Below are 19,584 nucleotides of genomic sequence, written 5' to 3'. Positions count from 1 at the left end.
ATGTCACCTTTGGCTTTTCATATCACTTATAAATTCAAATTCTCAAATGTCCATTTAAACGTCACAGCGCAGGTAGACTTCGAGTAGCTTTGAACGAAAATTCATCAAACGAATAAATTACTCTATCGTGTTAAGAGTGAAAAAAATCATCCTCATCATTTCAGATTAATTTTATGTGCATTTAAGCTGAGGAAAATATTGTTTTAAGCAATGTAGGAAATGTTTTGAGATGCTCCCGTACATCCTTTTCGGGCCACTGACCGCTATACAGCTGAGACTGAAATGCTGGAGAACGGGGAACGCTGATAAAAGTTCTTGAAGTGTTCAGGCTTGCGATAGTGTACATACACCATTCCACACGTAAAGTGGCATGCTTTGCAATAAAACGTGCCTAATCCAAAGTCAATAACCTACTAGATATGCATTTTCTCTGTTTCTTCGACTTAATACACAAATATATGTATATACATATACAAATCAAAGGCAAAATGTTCACAATGAGACTTAAAAAATAATAATAAAGTTGTCCTTTACCAGTCTTTGTCATTAAGTTAAAATAGAAAATGCCTATGGTCAAACTCCCAAAAGCGTAGGGGATATTTATCAAAATATATATTAAATTTGAATTTAAACAAGTAATAAAATCATTTTGAAGAAGGTTGATAAATGATCATTTTTTATATATTGTTAATATCACATCAGTTTCTCTAATTTTGGATTACATTGGAGGCTAGTGAAGCTGGAATGGTTTCTTCAGGACGGTACAATAACCTCGGAGTGCTGGACCAACGTTAAGGGGATATTTAAAGAACCCACGCCTTCCAACTTCACCCCACCTCACTGCATGCTCACACAATAGACTCCACCACATGCTAGGGTCATGTCGATTAACAGGAGAGACATCATACAGATCCCAGGCCATGAAGTATAATACCACTGAAAATTTAAAGAAAATTAGACCGTTATATAATGTATCATTTTGATAATTAAGAAACTGGTGTTTCTAAACTCAGATATCAATAACGCGAACTCGGATCTGTCATTTGCATAAATACATGATCTCCTTAATACATAGAATATTAACTTAGATTATTCTTTATTTATTTATTGTTACTGAAATTGTTTTGGCAGATAACATGTTTATTGCAATGAAAAGTCGCAAACGATCGTTATATGAGAACCATTTATCCTGTCATCTAGCGACCAGAAATGTAACTGTTATTTATAAAACATGTAGATAATATGTGTTTATAAACTGAACTTACTACTAAGTAGTAGTAGTAGTTTTGTTTTATATTATTTCCCACAAAAATACGTATGGTAGAAGAACAGAATAGTATTACTGTTATACAAGCTGTGATACACTCGATATTGGCAATTAGGTGTTTAAATAAGACTATAACTCAACTTAAGCAGTTGTTTGTAAGCATCATAGAGTAATAAATTGAATGCAACAGTTATTTTGTTTCTCGGCCTATTCCTCCACACTAAGCCTGTTCCCAAATGCTTTTACAATGCTTTTCTGTCATACTAAAATCATTGCGGAAACTTCACTCATTTTTTGGCTAACATGGTAGAAGAAAAAAGAAAGATAAACACGTTGGTTCTTTAACTAGTTTCAAGTTCTCCACTTTAGTAACACTTTTCAATGATACTGGGAGTCTTACTAGCTGCGAAACACTCAATAATGGCAGTTAGGTGCTCAAATAAGACAATAACTCAACTCTAGAAGTTATTTGTAAGCATCATAGAGTAATAGATTGAATGCCGATGCCATTTTTTTCTCGACCCATCCATCCATACTACGCACCAGCATACTTAGTGATACATTCATATTAAAGATTTAATTAAATTCCGATTAAATTTGGTTCAATTACCTGTAAACAACATTCCAGTAAACAATGAAAAAGAAAAATCTTATATGGTGATAGATTTTAAACATAAGTATACGATGATTTATTTTTACCACATTTAATTCATAAAAGTGTTGAAGAAATATTTCCCATTTAAATCATTATAACCTACAGTTTTAAATGCAATAAACCAATAGGACTTCTTATTTTTAATTACAAAAAAAATATTCAAAACTTCATCCTAAAGAAATCGATAATTTATCTTGTAACTGTACCAATAGTGGTTTTATATATCCTTTTCATAATCATATTGTTAAAGCTAATTTAGAGATTATTAAAGACAAGGACTTAAAGATAATTTTAAGAAAGACAAAAAAAGTAGAAATATTACAATATTTCTAAAAAGTTATTGATGATTATATTATTAAAATTAGTAAAAAAATATCATTATCATCCGTGTTTCTTTTTTGAATGGAAATTATTTATCATTAATTTTATAGAAAACATTTAAAAATTTTAATTCATCTAAAAATAAAATAGATATTTCTTTTAATATTTTAAAAAATAAAATAAGATAAATTCAAGAAGAATTATTATTACCCTTATTGATAAAGCAGATTGTAATTTTTGTTCATATGTAAAAAAATTATATACACAAATTTTAATTAATGAAATTAATACACATTAAAGTACATTAAATAAATATACAGTTATCACTAATTTGAAAAAGTCATTAAAAATGGCCCCTAGCGGCACAGCGGTATGTCTACGGACTTACAACGCTAAAATCCGGGTTTCGATACCCGTGGTGGGTAGAGCACAGATAGCCCATTGTGTAGCTTTGTGCTTAATTACAAACAAACAAAACATTAAAAGTGGAATATAAATGTACATTTTACTTGTTTTAATATACCATTTTTGTATACAATTCCCAAACTGCATAAAACGCCTTTTAAGTTTAGGTTTATTAGAAACTCTTCAAATTTCCTTACTAAATTTGTATATATTGTCTTGAATAACATTCTAGATGTTTTATTTAAGAAATAACATTATTGTCATCAAATGATTTGAATCATTAAATATGATATTTCAATTTTGGAATGTTTAACTAATTTAAATTCTTTAAAAGGAACTAATTCTGTTACTACTTATTATTTTACTACAATATATATACCAAAATAGATTTTAAAGATTTAATTAGAGTTTTTAATGATTTAATTGATCAATTTATAGATACTGAAATAATTATTCCTAAATTCAAATTTACTAAGTATCAATGCAAAAATATACTTAATTTTTCTATATATAATTGTTACATTAACTTTAATAAAAAAGTATTTAAAGAAATAGTGGGTATTCCAACGGGAGCTAATTTTTTCATAAGCATGGCTAACCTGTATCTGTACTTCTATGAAACTGTATTTTTGAAACAAGTAATAACCCCTAACTTGTACAGTTACACCTGTCGTTACATTGATGATTTAATCTCCATCAATAATCTAAATTTCAATTCAAATCAAATATATCCAAAGGAACTTACAATAGAAAGAAGTAACAATAGTTATAATCATGCACACTGTTTAGATTTAGATATTATTTTCATGGAAGGCAGAGTACAGTTAACTGTTTTTGACTAAAGAAGGGGTTATAGTTTTCCCATCCTTTGTTTACCCATTTCAAACAATGTAGTGTTCCGGTTATATTATTGAAAGTAAATGTGATTCCTTATTTTAAAATATGTTTGATAATTTGTAACAGTATTAATTCCTTATGGATAATGCTTAATTATTAACAAACAAATTAAAAATAATGATTATAAAGACAAACAGACATAGAAAAATTTTACACTACTTTATAATAAATATGATAATAATTTTTGATTACTGAGATTATTTGCTGGAATACATAGAGGTCACTACTTAAGGTAGTTCGAAGTATATAAATAATTAACTATACATTTTTGAAAGGTGTTGGTTCGGGTATATCGGGTCGGAAGGACCAACTTCAGGTAGCTGGGTTTGTCTCGGCTTACCCGGTTATACTTGACCAAAGTTTTTGAGAGAAAGGGAGGAGAGTTTAAATGATTATTAGAGAATTGTGAAGGTAAGGGTTTTTAGTTATATTTAACACAATTGAAAATCATTTTGTAATAACGATTAAAAGGGTAAAGTTTGGGAGCTGTACAAAAGTAGAAGTAGGATGGACTATTTCTACTTCAAGGTATTTTTGTATTTAAATATTAGGATGATTGCATTATTTAACCGCGTCTTGCAATGCGTAATATTTGTGGAAATGGGTGGAGGTTACGAGTCTTAAAATTGTTGAAATATAGTGGTTTATTTCTACTACAAGGCTTTTTTTTTTTGTATAAAGATTGTGTGTGACTGCCTTCCCACAACTGGCTGCAGAAGGGCGAAAGTGAGTAGGAGTTGAGACGTTGCGAGTTTAACTTTAAAAACTCGATCCTAACCCCTATTTGATTCTCTGCGACTGCTAACTAATTCGACATCTGCGTTTGAATTGTGTCTGATAGTGATAGATGTAATATCTCCAATCCTCTTGGGAGCTATAACCACAGCATTTTACATTATGATTTCATGGTAATGACAAGGACCGGTAAAAAACAAATATTTTCGTTTTTGTTTAAGTCTTATTGTGAACGTTTTGGCTTTGATCTGTATAAAATTCATAATAGTTGTATAGTGCTGATTTGATCGCCTATTTATATTTAATGCAATGTATAGTAATAGAGCTATTAAAATAAACACTAAATTTGTGTTAGAACTATCGGTTAAAATAACAGATACAAAAAAACAATTAAATATTTTTAATTGTGTGTATGGTGTTCTCGTCACAAATACTAATGTTTTAGCACTATATGTTAAAAGGATTTGAATATGCAAATCGGGAAGTCTCTTAACAAATACAGTCGATTTAAAGTCACGGTGGAATATAATGTATCGGAACTACATTTTGACAGTATTTCACGTGCGTAGCTAGTATGATGCCACTTAAAACTTCTTGCTTTTGGGAAAGTTATGAACTGCTCTTTCCGACGTAAAATATTCACGCACTCTGATAAAGTTGTGTTCAGATTGTTGATTTGAAATTTTCAAGACTGGAATGTACTTGAAACACACTAACAAAAGGTCAGTCGTAAAAGCCGTTTATATACAACATAATCGAGAAGTATCTGCTAACTATTATGCTAATTAGCTAACCTGGTAATCCCGAGAAAACTCTGAACGGAACCGAATAAACGCCCGTTCAGTGCACAGTTAAAGTGCAGACTAGAGTTGTGTTGAGACGTTAAAACCTGAACAATATAAGAAAGTAACTTGCATTGTTAGACATGTAACTTGTTCTCAATTAATATTAGTGTATGTGGTTATCATGTATGAAATTATATGGCGAAATATAATTTCTCTATGTGAAACCATGCTGCAGGGTTATTGGCAAGGTGCACGATTGTCAGTTCGATAGAGCATGACCGGATGTGGCAACGTGGACTATTAACAAGGTGGTGATGTTTCGAAATCGTTTTAATATAAAAACTACGTAGTAAACATGCCTATTTGAAGCGTATTTTCCTCTGATAGTGAGTTTTTAAGGAGACAAGATATGTTGTGGCAACCAGCTTTGCATTCGCAGAATATAACTGTTCTTGACAATATCAGTTTAAGATACCTAGTAGTCTCTATACTGTTAATTTTTTTTCTTTGCAAATGATAGTTGTGAAAGAAAATGATTCCTCAAATGTCATGATATTATTTGTACATTGTTTGGTGGGGGTGGGGGCGATACAGAGGCTAACCTACAAACCGAGAGCATTTCTAACAACAACAACAACAACAACAAAAAAAAAAAATCATTAAATTATGGATGTTTTTTTTTATATACATGTCTTTCTATTGTTATTTGAAAATATCAAGTGGTTGGATAATATTTGTGCCAAGAGAATAGAGTAACTGATTAAAAGAAAACGCAGTTTACAGTTTCTCTGCTAGACCTAGAAATTCACGTAGTTTAAGTTAGAGATGGAACTTGTAACTGAAATATAATTGGTTGAAGTCGTCTCCCCCCTCTCTTCCATTGTATTTCGTCTAGAGCAGTGTCTTTTCCAACCGCCGGGGCGCGAAATGTTGTACTAATATATGTAACTAATGTTACTGGGGCGCAGTACCTTTTTAAGTTGGGAAACACTTATCTAGAGAACAAAAAAAAAAAACTGTTAATTACGAATTTTCTTCTTCCTAGCGCTATATTATTCACGCCATCGCACATGTTCGCCCCTTTCAGCAGTGGGGGCGTTACAATGTTACATTAAAACCCACTGTTGGGTTAGTAAAAGAATAGCCCACGAATTGGCGGTGGGTGGTTTTTACCAGCTTCGTCCCACTAGTCTATAACTGTTAAATTAGGGACGGCTAGCGCAGATAGCCCTGAAGTAGCTTTGCGTGAAATTCGAAACAAACCAAACCTAGCGCCAAAGTTAGCTCGAAAATAACGCATTCGACCAAGAATCTCGCATTTTCCAGTCGTTATTAACGTAATTTAATCCACTAAAGTGAAATTTAACATTCGCACAGCAAACACTGCGAATTGCTTAATAATAATCTGGAGAAGATGGTGCGTGATTACTGGGAACATAATGTAATACCGTCGTATAGTCAATATAAATGGATCTAAAACACGGAATTGTTCGTTGATAAGATAGTGGTTTCTATTACTTGGAAGAACCGACACTATTATTGTATTCAAAGCCATTCTTATGTTTTTCTTTCTAAATGCTTAACCGTAAACTAATGTATGTATTGTGGTATCATTTATCTTTGTTTTAGCTTTAATAGCGTCTTTCAATTAAAGAAAAAAAAGTTAATACTTGTCTAATTGTGTTACAGATCGATCAAAAGTGATAAAATACCTACAACGTTAATGAACATTTTGTTGCTTGGCTACTTCGAATCAATGGTAGTAGCGTTAAAGTATCAGTGTACAAGGCATTACTGGGTGAAGGGGGGGGGGGAATGATCGAGACTAACTGGGCTTTTGAGAAGCTGTTATTGCACGAAAGTGTAGTTTTTAACTGGCCATGAGTTTTGTGGGATAGTTTAACATGTAGTACATAATGCCTAGAATGTTAGGCCTCGCTGAACAGGCTTTACTATTTCACAATAAACTTAAATTACCTAGCTCCCCGACCACTGAGCTTAATTTTGTATTGTTGACTTGCACGAAACTGAAATATTTTATAATTGGATATTCCGTACTTATACAAATAACATAGCATCCGTTTTTTATGTCGTTTTCCGTACCCTTCACGTTAGCGCCTTGACTTTCTGGCAGACAACAGTGGAGTACTTGTGAGAAAATGTATGAAAATGGATAAATATTTGATAAGATGATTCGTGAGAGTATAATGACTAGATAATGACAATTTACATATCACTGATGTGGAAGATGATTGATTCCAAATCGCTAGATTTAAAAAAAAAAAAAAGTTCGAAATGCAATTGATTTCCAAGTATTGTTACCGGTATTATTTACTTGCATTTCTATGATTTTTTTTTTCTTTTAGGGAGGGGGCAGAAAAAATTAATACTCTAAAATCAATGCAAGTAGCAATGCAGAGGATTTTAAAAAATTAAGCGACTATCTCAAAGAGAGTAGAACTTCCCAATGGGGGGGGGGGACAAACCCCCACACCATCCCGGTGGACTCGCCCCTGCTGCTGACTAGATCTGTAGAGAAGTATTCCTTCAAACATTAGTACTTATTTTCCAGTACAGTTTTCAACATTGAATCTGAAGAGTAAATATAATGAAGTACAAGATGACGATGCATCTAGAGAAAATGTCAATACTACAGAACGTGTTGTCTTTCTTCCTCGGTCGGCTGTACTCTTTCAGAACAGACTGTCTGTCATTCAACCTTTTGGTATTGGTATCCAGGCACAGCTGACTGAATTGGGTCTGTCATTTGAAGTTGCTGACTCCAATGATCAGCCCATTCTGCCATGGCTCATTACCACTCCCACCTATGACCTTTCTTTGAGTTGTCTTAGGAAGGGGGATACTCCCGATTGGAAATGCAGTCTTCTCTTTGCCAAACATCTTTCGAACCATTATTGTTTCCTTCCCCATAGTTTGTTGTTCACAGGATCCCCCTCTACAGTTTGTATTGACTGCCCAGTTGTATGCCATTTTTCTTGCCCTGGATCACTTAGAAGCTAAATGGGTACACTAACTGTACTTTTTACACTGACTATCTCCCTCTTGGCCTTGGAATCTCTTAATATAAGTTTTCACTTTTTTCTCGTTGATATTCAGAAATGACTGGCCCGCTTTTGACTGTCTTGTGTTTGAATCCAGTTTTTCTGGATACTTGGTCAAGTCGATATTCGTGTGAAGGGGCTTGTTGACACCGTAGCTAAGTCCATCTGCTCTGGTGGGTCACAGCCGTTCCCATCCCGTATATGGACTACGGTCCTGTGTTCAAGGCTCGGCTTCGCTCCAATTCGCACTCTACTTTGGGTGAGAAACATAAGATTCTCTAGATGGAACCTTCTTTTGCTCTTTGGCCTTCTTGTCTCTGTAAGGATCGGAAGGAAAAAGTTGTCTTGGCTAGGCTACGCATTAATCAGTTTTATAACCGATCGTTTTCTATTATGTGGGATTGATTCGCCAATGTGTTGTCTTTGTGACACTGAAGTCGCAAATTGCCCACATTTTACTTTCGTGTCGTCATTACGACTGCGAGCTGCGGCACCATTTTCGACATGTATTTTCTAAGGATTTACCTCTGACATTTTAGTGTCATTGGTGATGGTGACACTGTCCAACTTAATCGTTTGTTTAGATTTTTGAGGGCCATAGGCCTCTTTAATTCTATTATTTTTAACTTTGTTTAGTTTTAACTGTTCTTAGATTTTCTAGTATTTTTCTTTTAAGAGACTTTTCCAATTTGTTTGGCCACAGATAGCCTAGTTGCTTTGCGCCTAAAATCAACTTTAATTTGGGCATTTTTCAAATTAAAACGTACTGCAGATTAGTAGTTGTAGCCGAGGGTTCCCGATTGGACAAAATTTGATGTTTCGTCAATGTGTCCTCTTCACAACCAAGCAAACGTAATGGGAATTTCAGCCAATGCTTAAGACTTTTGTGCGCCAGCAGTACCAAAAGTGGGGCGAGCATATATCCTGATTCGATTTTATTACTCATCACGATCTCTACCAACTTACCCTCAAATGTAATTATATGCCCAAGTAGCGCTCCGTCTGTTCTATATATAGCTGGAAGAACTTTAAAAAGAAAATTGCTTGTTGCAGCAGAAAGCACCGTCGTTTCGTATCGCAATGACCGAGATATTGGCGCGATAGATTTTTGTCTTTATGTGGTAAATATCTTTTATAAATCGACAGTGTTTTAAATCTCCGCGTTGTATTTTGGACACAATACCAGTGTCATTTTTTGTTAGTGTTCTAAGCCTTGCATAAGTCGGTTTGTTTATAGATATAAACACTATCACCTAATGTAAATTTTAGCGATTATATTAAGACAAAGATTTTGACGGCTCAAATAATTCATGCCCCTCAGTGGCGCAGCAGGAAGTCGGAAGGCTTGTAACGCTAAAAACCGGGTTCCTATTCCCGTGGTGTGCACAGCACAGATAGTCCATCGTGTAGCTTCGTGCTTATCGTCAAACAACCAAATAGTTCATGTTTTTATTTATTTTTTTCCCATAGCTTAGAAACATTTGTAAAATAATGTTGTTAATTTTTAAATAATAACCGCAAATCTTTAAGATTTTGAAATTAGGTTATCACATGCCCCTTAACTGATTGACCTGAAGACTAGTAGATAACTATATTTAGTAGGCTTCAAACGGGAAGTTCCGTATTTCACAATGATTATCTTCCAATTTCGGGTAAAACGTTTGTACTTAATAGCCTATTCATAAAAACGTTTAAAATATTGTTTGGTTATTTTAAGGTGCGTGATTGTTTTTCAACAAAGAATCAACTCAAGAAACTATATAATTATAAAAACCTTTAGAACAGCAATCATATACAAAGATTGTAAGAATAAAATGACAAACTGCTTCTCATGTACACACACGTACAGATATATTTTCTTAAACATATAAATAACATGTATACGTAGTTATTTACAAACAAATAACATTATAAACAAAATGAATTTCTACAAAGGAGCTACAAGTATTTCTGACACAACTGACCTTACGGTATGATTTTACTACTCCATTAAAAATAATTAGGGTTATAATAGATTGTCTTATATGGGTAGGATACACACTATATTTATAATCTGGTTCATAAGGCTGTTTATTTTAATAGTGTAGTGTATTTCATTTCTAAAAAAAAAAACTAATGATTTCACTGTTCAACGCAAAAGTTTTAAATTAACATATAGTTAAGTGATCCGTCGATTCCCCTCTTTTTACACAATAAGGGTGTCCTTCATCTTTCTGTTTTTTTCTTATGAAATTACTACAAAATCACTTTCATATTATGTTCAAATCACAAAAGTGTTTAATTCTTAAACTGTCTTATATACACAAACTTGTATATGTACAAAGAAAGGGAGAGAACGTTACATACATTTCGGAACACGATTTTATTTTACTACAATATCGGTGTGAAACGGAGGCTATGAGCATGCTTTTGTGATAATTATTCCTATTAAAATCGTAGCCTAGCTGTCATGATGAAACATCGTAAGAAACCTCCTGCAAATATACGTAAACATGTGTCTTTGTCTATATAACCTTCTTAATGTCTTCAAATATAGGCAGTAGTAGTAAACTGAGACCTGACAAAAGGTTTAATTTTTCGAATTCACGATAGCAAATTACACAAGTCTTCGTCTTGAAGTTATTTTGAATGGTAAACTATTGTCAGATGTACATTAACTACTAAACACAAAACAAAAACTCGTGGATAGTTGGGAAAATATGCGACACTTCCCGACGGTATAGAATATTTTTGAACTGGACAGATTCGTGATCAACAAGATGTAAAAAAGTGTAATAAAACAATTACTTGTAGAGAATATAATTCCACAACAGTATGCTCAGAATTAACCGGATGAACTTGAGCATAGTATCAACAATCTGTAAAGCAGCGACACTTTGTACCGTATGTGAAAATTTAACATGTATTTACAATTATAAATATACTACGGAATACTATTGGTTAAAATATATACTTTTTTTTTCTTATTGAAAACTTCTGAAATTTTATCAGTTATATTCACATACAAACTCCCCTTTACTCGCACGTATGAACACGTTAGGTTTGGCGAGTTTTGAAGTTTCAGGATACTCGCAAGAGAAGTTTAATACTGCGATTCTCTTGTCCACAAGGTGCAAACTTAACGCGATATACTTTAGTTCTCGGACGCTTCGAGTAGTCGCGTTAACGAAGCTCGTACTTTCAATTAAGAGCTCGTTGATAGTGAACCATGGGTAACACCTTTCAGTAAAAAAAATATATGTAGACGCACTTCACAGATTTTACTATAATATGACTGAAAATTAGGTTATGCGTCTTTCATCCCTTATTTAATGCTCATTAAACCAACACCGCATTCGAATGTTCCCATTACACACTAGCACTTTGTTCAACTCTTACAGGTAATTCCTTATTCATTTGGCACATTTACTGGTACCACAAACTTCAATAACTTTGTTACTATTTTTAAAATTCTGGGAAGTTAATTTTAATATTAAATAATTAGAAATACAGTGGCATGTAGTGAGGGTGGCTGGCGACTGGGGGCAGTACATAATTTGGCACCCCCGCCCTTTACACTCTTACTTTATCTACCATGCTACTGATCTCACCATATTGTCATGATTATCTGGTCTTTGAAATACAATGAGCTCTAGTCTTGTGGGAACAGCTAAATTCTGGGGTAAACTGGTTGTTAATTTGACGCCCTCGAACCTGGCGCTCGGAGGCAAATGCCCCCCCCCCCCCTCACTACGCTAGTATTATCAAATGTAATTACAATATGGAAAACGTTCTTATAAGTTAAGACAAACTGTGTTCACCAAACATAAACTTGTGATCTATAACACCACTGATGCGTGTTGTAACGATATTAGCGCACACATTTAGCGTGTTTCTAACAACGCAAATGACGTGCGGTTTTCGATACAAAATTGTTTATTTAAATTCATTATTATATTATGAAGTCACTGGATGTAGATATATAAAATTCTACACAAATATTGTACATGGTCTAACACTTGTGTTAAACCACAATGACTGTTGTTTGTAACTTTAATTTATGTTGTAAACATTCAAAACCAGGCTTGTGTTCCACAGAATACAAATCGTGTTGTTTTAACGTAAGTTTGTGCTAACTGAATTAATTTTGAATTATCAGAGTAGCAGTAGATTAGACAGCCAAAATGGCTTTAAAAGACAACTGGCAAGAGATGTACGTCTGTATCCAAACTATTATGTTTTAGAGCAGTTATGTGGTCCCTTATTTCACATACTACTCCAAGGTTATACCAGGAGTTCAGTATTATAAAGTTTGACTACCATCAGATGAGGTTAATGCGACATCAGACTGTAATTAGGATTGACTAAGTCAAACGTTATAGTTTGTACAAAATGGCTCTCACACTTAGATTGAGAGGTCTTGCCATTTGATGTTGACTGCTGTGGACACAACTAAAAACAATATTTAAGAATATACATAAAAAATATATATTTACAAGTTAAAATAATCTGTGGAAATTAAAAGTTTCGAAAATAAGTTAAAATCCATTTTCAAGCATGTTCGAATCACGAGACCACAGTAGTGACCTGGTATGGTGAATGACCACTATCTACCAAAAACCTCAAGAGGTCTTCGGCGCTTACTGGAGCTAGTTTCACGTTGGGTGAAGACAGTGGTGAATATACATCAAAGTCGTACAGCGACAGATCAATATCTCCAAAAATTTCTTCCCCTGAGCTTAAACCACTGGAACTGCCAATGGTTACAGGGGATAATGAGCTAATTGAAGGACTTGAAGTTGGGCTTGTGTTAACTTTATCTTCAGGCGTAACTACAGAAGACAATGATGTCATGACGGTCATCAATGGACTGCTGGTAACTGGCGTGAGTGTTTGAAGTTGGGAGGATTCTATTGATGTCCCAAGACTAACTGCTGAATTCGAACTTCCAATGCAAGGAGAGTTACAATGGTAGTCAATGGTAAAATTTCCATCAATGGCAGTTGTTTCAGCATTATTGTTTATCGAGGAACTAAAATTTAGAACTGAACTCCAGTTTAGAATGGTTAGTCTATCTCCTTCTTCGTTCCATAAGGCACCAGAATCGAGACAATCGCATAGCGTCTTGATTAAAGGGGTCAGTTTAGCAGAGGAAGCGTCAAGGTCCATTATGTACCTTTCGTTATCATCATCAGGTTGGCTGTCGTTGCGTACATCACTTCCTTCAGCTGAAGTCTTTGCAGACTGGGAACTCTGACTAAGATTGTTTTCCACTGTTGCCAAAACATTGTTTAAGTAACTGCAACGTATATCTTCCATTTCTGAAGACCTCGCTAAGTTGCAGTCTTCAATATCCATTCTCATTCTGTCGATGTCTGTCGTTGATGGAGAGGAAGAGGATTTTGAGTTATCATAAAGAGGAATATAAGATTTTTGTGGGATTCCATCTGGTTTGACAAGTGTATGATCAGGAGGCGGATCAAGGGTCATGATCTGGAGGCTATGAGGGGAACGCATGATATGGCCATTAGAACCGTAATTCATTTTTACTCCTTCCTGTTCACATTCTCTTTGGATAATACGCATAGTATTGTAAATAAGAACAGAACGTCTGAGACTTAGTGTCTGTCTCATGGGCAGTCTATTCAATTTACAAATGCTCATATTAAGCACCAACTTCCGTTGGCTGGAGTAGGATTGTTTGGAATCCAGTGGTTCCATTTCTGAATCTTCGCCAAATTTCCGTTTGGCGCCGTGGGCCTGAGAATCGTACATACTGACTGCTACATTGGTGACGGGAGTTGTAACACTCTAATAAATAAAAGATAGAAAAAAAAGTAAATTATTTTACTCAAGTGTTGAACTAAGAAGTTTATCTATAATATATACATGTATTCTTCAAATTACAACGTTGATACAGAAAACTAGTAACAGTCCACACAATACCAGTAAAGAAACTGGACCACTAGAATATACATTTTTCTTTTCCATTTATATCAAATGATAAGGTTTTTCGGTTTCAAAGATTAATATTTGTTTTTCTGCACCCGCTTTATCGGGTTATACTGATTTGAAATCAATTAGTCCAATGATTATTATTTATAATTTAAACAATACAACTCGCCCTTCTTAAAATTTAACATACTTTCATACCTACGTTATACAAAATCCACTCGCCGCAAATTCCAAATGTAATAATAATAGTTACGAAGGCAAAGGTAATTTTTACAATAGAACAAATGGAATACAGTAAATATCAGAAGCTCAATAACCTTTAAATCGCTAATAATTATAAGTGGGCAAAAATTATGGATTCCTACGTAATTATAGATTACATAAAGACAACAACACCTACATTAGCAGAGAATAATGACTACGTTATTTGTATAGTCAGATTTTTACATGTATATCCCCGAGATCATTCTAGAGGTGATAAGAGCAGTTTCGAACTAGTAAACACCTTTTACAATCAACAGCTGGTTGTTGACACTTTTCTACTAGCCCTACGCGTGAAGAACTTCAACTGGTATTTGTAGCTTTGCCTACATGTTGACCAAGTTAAATATTGCCATGCATTAGTTCTGAATTTGAAATAATGTATATTGTAATATACATGTTCTTATTCAAACGTAAGCAATAAACCCCAATTACTAATACCTGTGATTGTCACCTGCCAATAGGAGGTGATTGTTAATCTTTGATTAGTTTTTACTATGACACACAGTGGGTTATTTGTGCCCTGTCCACCAAGGGTATCGAAACATGATTAGTGTCTGAAGCTTGCTGCCTTACCCTTTAGTCACCGAGAGGCTAATTTATAGCGTTATACATGAAAGACGCTTGTTTTGTTTGTCTTTTTAAATAAATTGTTTATTTATTGCACATTCTTTGACGAAACGTTTTCTTTGTGAAGTACGTAAACGTTTTAGTTTAAAATAGGTTTGTGCTTAACCAGCCAACACTATAAATTTTAATAAAATGAACTTGTTAAACTTGTTTGTTTATTTTGATACATTTTACTATATATTTGAATTTTTTAATGGGAAAATACATAACTTAAGTCATTTAACAAATAATATACACAATCACTTAATAACCGAAAATCGCAAAACAGTCTGCTGGAAGGCGAGGTCGCCAATCAGGCGAATTGTCCACGTGCTTCTACACCTATTTTTATAGGCTCTTTCCTCAAAGTGTGTGGGCAGAGAGGCTCATGAACACTACGCCTTCTTTTCGTAGCTGTAGAAAGAATAGGCCATTATTGATCGGTCAAAGTGTAAGCGCTAGATGGCAGCGATGGAAAAGTTGGAGATTGGCGCTACTAATTGTGAAGAAATGGCATTCTGGAAGAGTGAAATAAATATTGATCTGATGGTTAGAAAATTTCGTTACGCGTTAAGATTTCGTTCCAGAACCCACTGCGCGCTTCTCGCCGCCTGTGGGAGAAATTCAACATCCTCACAATAAGGCTGCGAGCTGGCCAAATGAATCACCCCTCCACAAAAAGTCATATAATCCGGAGTTGACTCAGTATTTTATCTTATTCTGTACATTCCAACATACAAACTTGAAAAAAAAAAAAAGTTGAATCAGGAACGAAAACGGCGAAAAAAATTATAGGCTTTTGTTTTTGTTTGTTAAGCGCAAAGTTACATAAAGAGCTACTTGTGCTCTGCCCATGGCAGGTATCAAATCCAGATTTTATTGTTATTAACCCACAGACCTACAACGGTGTCATTGGGGTGCTTGAAAAAGGGCACGAAGTTCAAAAACAATACAAAAAGTTTGAAGACGTGGAAAACCTGCTCACCGCTCTGTTCATCTATTTTAAAGCATAAATATCACATGCTAATAGTTTAATCATGGTATGATATTTTTATTCAAATCAAATTTTATTTTCTGTTAGTGTACTTGCATATATGATAGATAGATGATTCGCAGCAAGAGTCAACTAAGGTATTATAAACTGGAAAAGTTCAGAATGTTACCATTTCGTTTACGTGAAAAAAAAAGTTAGTTCTCACGCTTTACAACTTCCTGTTCTACGTCATTTTTTGTTGAACGATTCATGTGTTTACTCTTACCACTCAATAGAGGGCGCTAAATAAGGCATAAATGATCTGGAAAGTTTTTGCTATCGTACATCTTGTCTTGAGTATTACGTTATGACGACGTTTCGGGACACTTGTGTTTCTTCTTCCGTGTTCCGAAACGTTGTCATACCATAATATTCAAGGTAAGATATCTGATGGATTACGGATAGTAAAAACCTCCTATACTTTATCCTCTTGCCAAACAGAGACATAAGTGATGATATTGTAGAGTAACTTTTCTCTTTATTACAGAACTTGTGAGCTAGAAAAAAACAAAACAATTAGTTATTAAGCAATTTCAAATCACAACAGAAATATTTCAAACAATTAATATTTTATCAAGAAACTTGTTAAAAGTTATACTTTTGCATTTGTTGCCGGAAAAATCATGTTTTCCATTGTTTTTATTTTTTGATTCAACATATATTATGATAAAGGTTTAAAAATTAAGTTAACTTTAAAAGGCAACACATTTTTATACACTATTTTCAAATTATTTTGTGTCAAAGATATTTTAACTTTTTATTGAAAAAAACGCAAACGGCTGAAAACGTTTTTAAGAATTGTCTTATCCATCTATTTTTAGAAGAATCAATCAAAATTAAGTGTATTTCTGAGATCCTCCGTAATAGGTGTTAAAAGTTAATGTAAATCTTATCAAGAAATAGTATAGTGGCGCTTCTTTATATCTGCGTCATAATAGTAAAACAGCAGAAAACTGACATTAAAATAAAGAATGCAATTTACTAAAAATTTAGGTATTAACTCATTCGCAAAATAATCGAAAATATATTTAGCAGTGTTATGCAAAATAGCAGATAAAACTGTAAAAAAAACAATAAAAAATACTTCAATTTGAAATTATGGAAAAAATATAAACACACGACAGTTATATGAAATATGTCTATAGCTTTTATGCTTAAACTAAAGTCACTAGTAAATTTTTAGAAATTGGAATTGCTTACCTTTTATTTTCTATGTTGCCACGTGCTTGTATGTACTTAAAACAATTCACTTAACTGAACGGAAAGAAAACCTGAGTGCCAAGTTTCGCAAAATAAGCTACAAAACTCTTTCGTAACAGACGAATATACAGGTTTGTTTTAATTTTGCTTGAAATTATACTTTACAACTTCTTACGATATTTATGTTTTGGTACCTAACCAAATATTACACCAATATACATGCGCTGTTTGGTAATACTTTGGAACTACCTGGTCTTTAGTCTAAATTAATAAGTAATAAATTATAGAAAAATATCCAAGGTCAACTAAATTTGAAAAAGCCGGATAATAATATAACTACAAGTAGTACAAACAATTTGTTAAGAGAAGTGATTACTGGGGACTTTCCTTGATCCCATGGGGCGAGACTTTAGTTAGGCGTCGAATAAACTTTTATAAAGACTGTTCCATCTAAAGTAATTTTTCTGTTAATTATTTCAAAGCGTATGTAATGATAAATAATAAATAACACCCACCAATCTTAAAAGTTAGACTAACTGATTCACCTTATTACAAAAGCAAAATATTACTGAGATAGTAATTTCATTTGTTGCAAATATAACTTATAAATCGTATCATTCTAAAAGTAAGTTATGTATGAAATATAATACAAAATAAATTACAAAGTTAGGTAAAGAGTTAGAGACAATTTAGGTAGCGTGAAAACCTAATATTCATAAACAACCCACCTTGATGTCTAGTTGGGGATAGTGCGCTGGGGAAATCTCAACACCCATGCGATAAGCACACGCTGGACAATCTCGGGGATTCACTTCCAATATCAAACATTAACAATACGTAAAGTAAAATTATATCGTCTTTCTGAACTGGATAATCTAGTTGTAAGTGGTGAAATTTTTAAGGCAAAAGCAGTAACGAAACTAACAAAACGACGCGTGAAATAAAAGCATAGTAACTCACAGTCTCAGTGCCCTACGAACGTTACCGACTTCGGTTAACTGACGCTCACGACTCACGAGGTATCATAGTCTGTCTGTTGGCTAGCCTAGCATTGCCTTGCCTCCGCTCGGGGGGGGGGGGAGGGTTAAAAAAGATGTCGCGGGGAAGCAGTGTTTACGCAAACAGCTCGGTTTGGATGACGTCAACTCCGATAAATTCCCGCTTCTGAACCACTAGCTCAAATGCACCAATGAAAATGCGTTGGCTCCTTACGTAATAATGTCTATGTGACAGCACATGCGTCAACAAGTCTACAGACAGCTGAGAGCTGAGATGTTTTCGAATCTCTTTGATGTAAATGAGAGTACCTATACAATTTTCTAGGATAAGCTAACTGAACTTATTGTACGTCATAGGCTTTGCGTAACAGAAACATTAAAAGTTCAAAGAGTAATTTAATAACATGTTCTTATTAACATTCATTTACTGTACAATCCAGAGCTTTTCCTAAGGATTTTTTTTTCAAATGCACAATTGTATTTAACTTCATCATTTTATTACATGACGCTTTATTACACCTCATATATACGGGCCTAGTAACAAATGTTTCAAAAAATGAATAATATTCTAGTAAAAACATTTATTTGTAAACTCTGGAATGGAAGTTTATAATCTTTTTTTTATGATATTTATCCACTTGAACTTACATATATAGGTGAATTTTCAACTGCACAAATATTTTACAGGTGCATAATTTGTGATCAATTGTGAAAACCACTGGTAGTGAATCAATACCAATATCATGATTCCAAATAAAAAGATAATCCTAAAGCACTAGTTACCTTCAAAGCAAGTCACTACCATGAAAAGTCATCCTGATGAGAAAATACGTTGCTACTACATCCTTGTTTGATTTTTATTGTTTTCAGACAATAGTATTACTATCATTTGTTGTTCTGCGAACCCATTTATCCCTAATTCTCAACATAGCATTTTTCTAAGTATGTTTATTTATATGTATATCAACCAGTTTATCTGTTGCATTGTCACTGATCATTATTTAATAATATCAGCTTGTCAGTTGTCTTTCTATCATCTGAATAACACATTTTATTTCCACATCTGGCGATCTATAAAACTAAAATTTCTTCATTACTTACTGGCGTGTTAAACGAACAACCATTTGGCGTTGGTCTTGGATAATGAAGCGTGTATTTCAAAGAGAGCACTAGAAAATCAACTGAAGTTAATTTGTTTTTATTTTTGTCGAGTAACGGAGAAAACAACTTGACCAGACTTGCTAAATATGCTTAAAAATTTGCATTTCATTCGCGTTATGGATACAGTCAGTGCTGGTATAAATTGAAAATATTGAATACAAACCTAAACGACGATACAGTAGTTTGACCGTTTAGTAGGCTTAACAATGGTATTTCTGAACCATGAAACCTGTCCCAACCAAATAAATAAATAAATAAACT

At 33.7% G+C, this 19,584-nt stretch overlaps 1 protein-coding gene across 1 annotated transcript; it reads right to left on the bottom strand.

Annotated features, from left to right (window-relative positions):
- Positions 1 to 9,886: 9,886 nt before the first annotated feature.
- Positions 9,887 to 18,184, bottom strand: LOC106464160. Its single transcript, XM_022391848.1, has 2 exons — positions 17,893 to 18,184; positions 9,887 to 13,917 (listed from the first exon to the last, which is right to left on the bottom strand). The coding sequence occupies exons 1-2, from the start codon at positions 17,938 to 17,940 to the stop codon at positions 12,673 to 12,675; spliced, it is 1,293 nt and encodes a 430-aa protein (XP_022247556.1). The 5' UTR covers positions 17,941 to 18,184; the 3' UTR covers positions 9,887 to 12,672.
- Between the last annotated feature and the right edge of the window lie 1,400 nt (positions 18,185 to 19,584).

The sequence above is a fragment of the Limulus polyphemus genome, unplaced genomic scaffold, assembly GCF_000517525.1.
Source record: "Limulus polyphemus unplaced genomic scaffold, Limulus_polyphemus-2.1.2 Scaffold1574, whole genome shotgun sequence".
NCBI lineage: Eukaryota > Metazoa > Arthropoda > Merostomata > Xiphosura > Limulidae > Limulus > Limulus polyphemus.
The sequence above is the reverse complement of the archived record's forward strand: the minus strand, read 5'-3'. Positions and strand labels throughout refer to the sequence as shown.